This window comes from Capsicum annuum, unplaced genomic scaffold, assembly GCF_002878395.1.
Source record: "Capsicum annuum cultivar UCD-10X-F1 unplaced genomic scaffold, UCD10Xv1.1 ctg54866, whole genome shotgun sequence".
NCBI classification, from domain to species: domain Eukaryota; kingdom Viridiplantae; phylum Streptophyta; class Magnoliopsida; order Solanales; family Solanaceae; genus Capsicum; species Capsicum annuum.
In genome coordinates, this window is record NW_025863111.1 from 370 (window position 1) to 3,384 (window position 3,015).

Here is a 3,015-nt window from a genome sequence, read left to right on the forward strand (position 1 = left end):
TATACAGGACCATAAGCAAGAGTAGATTCAATAGATCCCATTAAGGATTTTCAAAAATTTAGATTTCTAGCATCACGCAAAGCAGCTAAAAATGTTTCAGGGAGACCCTTTAGGGTTAAAGGTCGAAAGGCAATTTGTACTAAGCCAATATGTATATAATTATAATTACGTTTAAAAATATCAGTATCATGCTTATTTAGGAGTTGAATAGTTTGTTTATCAGCATTTAAAGCAAGAGATTGTTCAGTTGTTTTAATAATTTGTTTATGTTTTATTTTATCAAAAAATCCATATTCATATATGGTTTTTAATTCAACTTTTGAAATTGTCCATTTATTCAGTAGATCCATATCTTGAGGTAAATTTACCTCTTCGAGTTTTGTATTTTTAGTACTAACTTCTCCCATATCCATAGTTATAAAAGTCTTATATCTATGCTAAAAATCTTCACCTCACTTAACATATTTACTATGAAAATTCACAGGCTCTGATACCATGATGTACATAAAGAATAAAATTTATTTAATTGTATAAATAATTAATTTTTACAATAAATTATCATCTTACTAATCAATTTATTTAAATATAATATATTTGAAATAATTTTATACATAATTTTATCTCCCAAGATGCAACACTTCTTTTTTATATCATATTCACCACGTTCTTTGCATCCGATAATACTTGAACTCTCGTCCATCCATTTTCCATAGCTTTTCCCAACGCTTCACGAATCGCCAACGCTTCAGCAGTGATGACCTTCCCAACAAATTGAATTGGGGCGCCAAAGTCTTGAAGCAGCTTACCGCAGCTATCCATCGTTGCCACTCCAATGCTTGCCATCTTCCTCTCCTTATGTAAACTAGCATCTGCAAATATGATAACACCATCTTGTACAATAGTAATATTCTTATCATTAGGACATTCAGTTATCCATGGAGTAGAAAGATTAGTAAGCAAGTTATCTTTATATTCATGGTAGTCAAAAAGTGCTTTGCTTACTATTTCATTAGGATCATAGTTTTCTCCATTGAATACTAAGGCGTTTCTAGCTTTCCAGATTTGCCACATAATGGTGACACTTAACTTAGTTAGCTCAATAGAATAAGGATATCGATTAGCATTATGAACCTTATCGTTCCACCAGCTAGCAAAATTCATAGTGTTCTCTACATCAGGCCAATTTATCAGACATATTTTCCAAACTAGTTGGGCTTTATGACATCTAAACAACATATGCTCAACTGTTTAACTTTCCAAACCACATCTTTTACAGACATCACAATTATGTTTTAACCTTTTTGAAACAATATGGTTAACAGGAATCACATTTATAATGCATTTTCGAATAAAATGTTTATATTTATTTTTAATATTCATAGACCATAGAAAATTGTAACAACTTTTTGGAAAGGAATAATAGCTAGATTGAGGTCTTTCCGAACTAGCTTGTTGGCATCTAACCATATCTCAATTTAAATGATAACCCGATTTTACCTCATAATTACCCAATTTAGTATGATGCCACATGATCCTATCCGTTATTCCAGTAGTAGAGATGGGGATAGAGATTATAGCTTGTACATCGGTTGGTCAAAACAAGAGTTGGAGCTCTTGCATTTTCCAAGTATGTGTATTATGGTCTATAAGATCCTTAACTTTCAGATTCATATTTACCTGACCCAGATAAAATCTAGGTTTAAAACCACTAGAGTTTGGTATCCAAGGGTCCATCCACACGTTAATATGCTCCCCCGAACCTATTCTCCATCTAATCCCTTTTTGTAGGAGGTCTCCTCCCCATATAATACTTTTCCATATCCAAGAACTAGAAGACGAGTAAGTGGCCTTGAGGAAAGAGGTATTTTAAAAATATTTACTTTTAAGAATTCTAGCTAGAAGAGACTCTTCATGGGTCAAAATCCTCCAGGTTAATTAAGCTAACAACGCTTGATTAAAAGAAGTTAACTCTCTAAATCCTATGCCCCCTTTGGATTTTGCTAAACAAAGATTTTTCCATTTCTCAAAGTGCATTTTTCTCCTATTATCATCATGTCCCCACCAGAAATTTGAGAAAATAGTTGTAATTTCCTTACATAAAGTCTCCGGGAATTGAAAATAGGATAAGGCATACGAAGGAATAGCAGATAAAACCGATTTGAGCATCACTTATTTTCCCGCAGGACTTAAAAAATTATTTTTCCACTCTTTTATCTTCGCCTTCACCCTATCTTTTATGAGCTCTAGCATTTTTTTCTTTGATTTTTCAACTACCGCAGGTAAACCAAGATATATTCCTAAATCATTTTTACTAAGTTGTCCTAACACCCTATTAACCTCATCCATCTCTACCTCAGAAGTAATTTTACTAAAGAAGACTGCTGATTTTTCAAAGTTAACTTTTTGACCGGAACATTCTTCATAAATGCTTAAAATTTCAGAAATTTTCGACGCATTTTGAAGGGTTGCATTACATAAAACAAAAGAATCATCCGCAAAAAATAAATGATTAATGGTATGTCCCCCTCTAACTAGACTTAACCCCTGAATATCTCCTCTTGATTCCGCTTGATTTAGAAGTCTAGAAAGGCCTTCAGCACATAGTAAAAAGAGGTATGGAGAAAGAGGATCGCCTTGCCTTAGACCCCTAATAGGCCCAACTTCCCCAGCTATATTCCCATTGATGTTAAATTTATAAGTAGTGGTGGTAATACATTGCATGATCCATCTAACGAAGGTTTCATGAAATCCCATTTTAAGAAGTAAATTATGCACATAATTCCATTCCACTCGGTCATAAGCTTTGGCCATGTCTAATTTTATAGCCATATACTTTAGCTTTCCTTGTCTTTTATTTTTTAGAAGGTGGATGAATTCATACGCAAGCACAACATTGTCAATACCCTGTCTTTTACCTATAAAAACAGACTGGTTTAGAGAAATAATATTGGGCAAGTAAGTTTTGAGTCGTGCGACTATGATCTTAGCGATAATTTTGTACACTGTAGAACATAA

At 33.2% G+C, this 3,015-nt stretch overlaps 1 protein-coding gene across 1 annotated transcript; it reads right to left on the reverse strand.

Moving 5' to 3' along the window:
- Positions 1-567: 567 nt before the first annotated feature.
- On the reverse strand, positions 568-3,009 carry LOC124893165. Its single transcript, XM_047404261.1, has one exon. It carries the CDS (start codon positions 1,234-1,236, stop codon positions 646-648), a length of 591 nt encoding a protein of 196 aa, XP_047260217.1. The 5' UTR covers positions 1,237-3,009; the 3' UTR covers positions 568-645.
- Between the last annotated feature and the right edge of the window lie 6 nt (positions 3,010-3,015).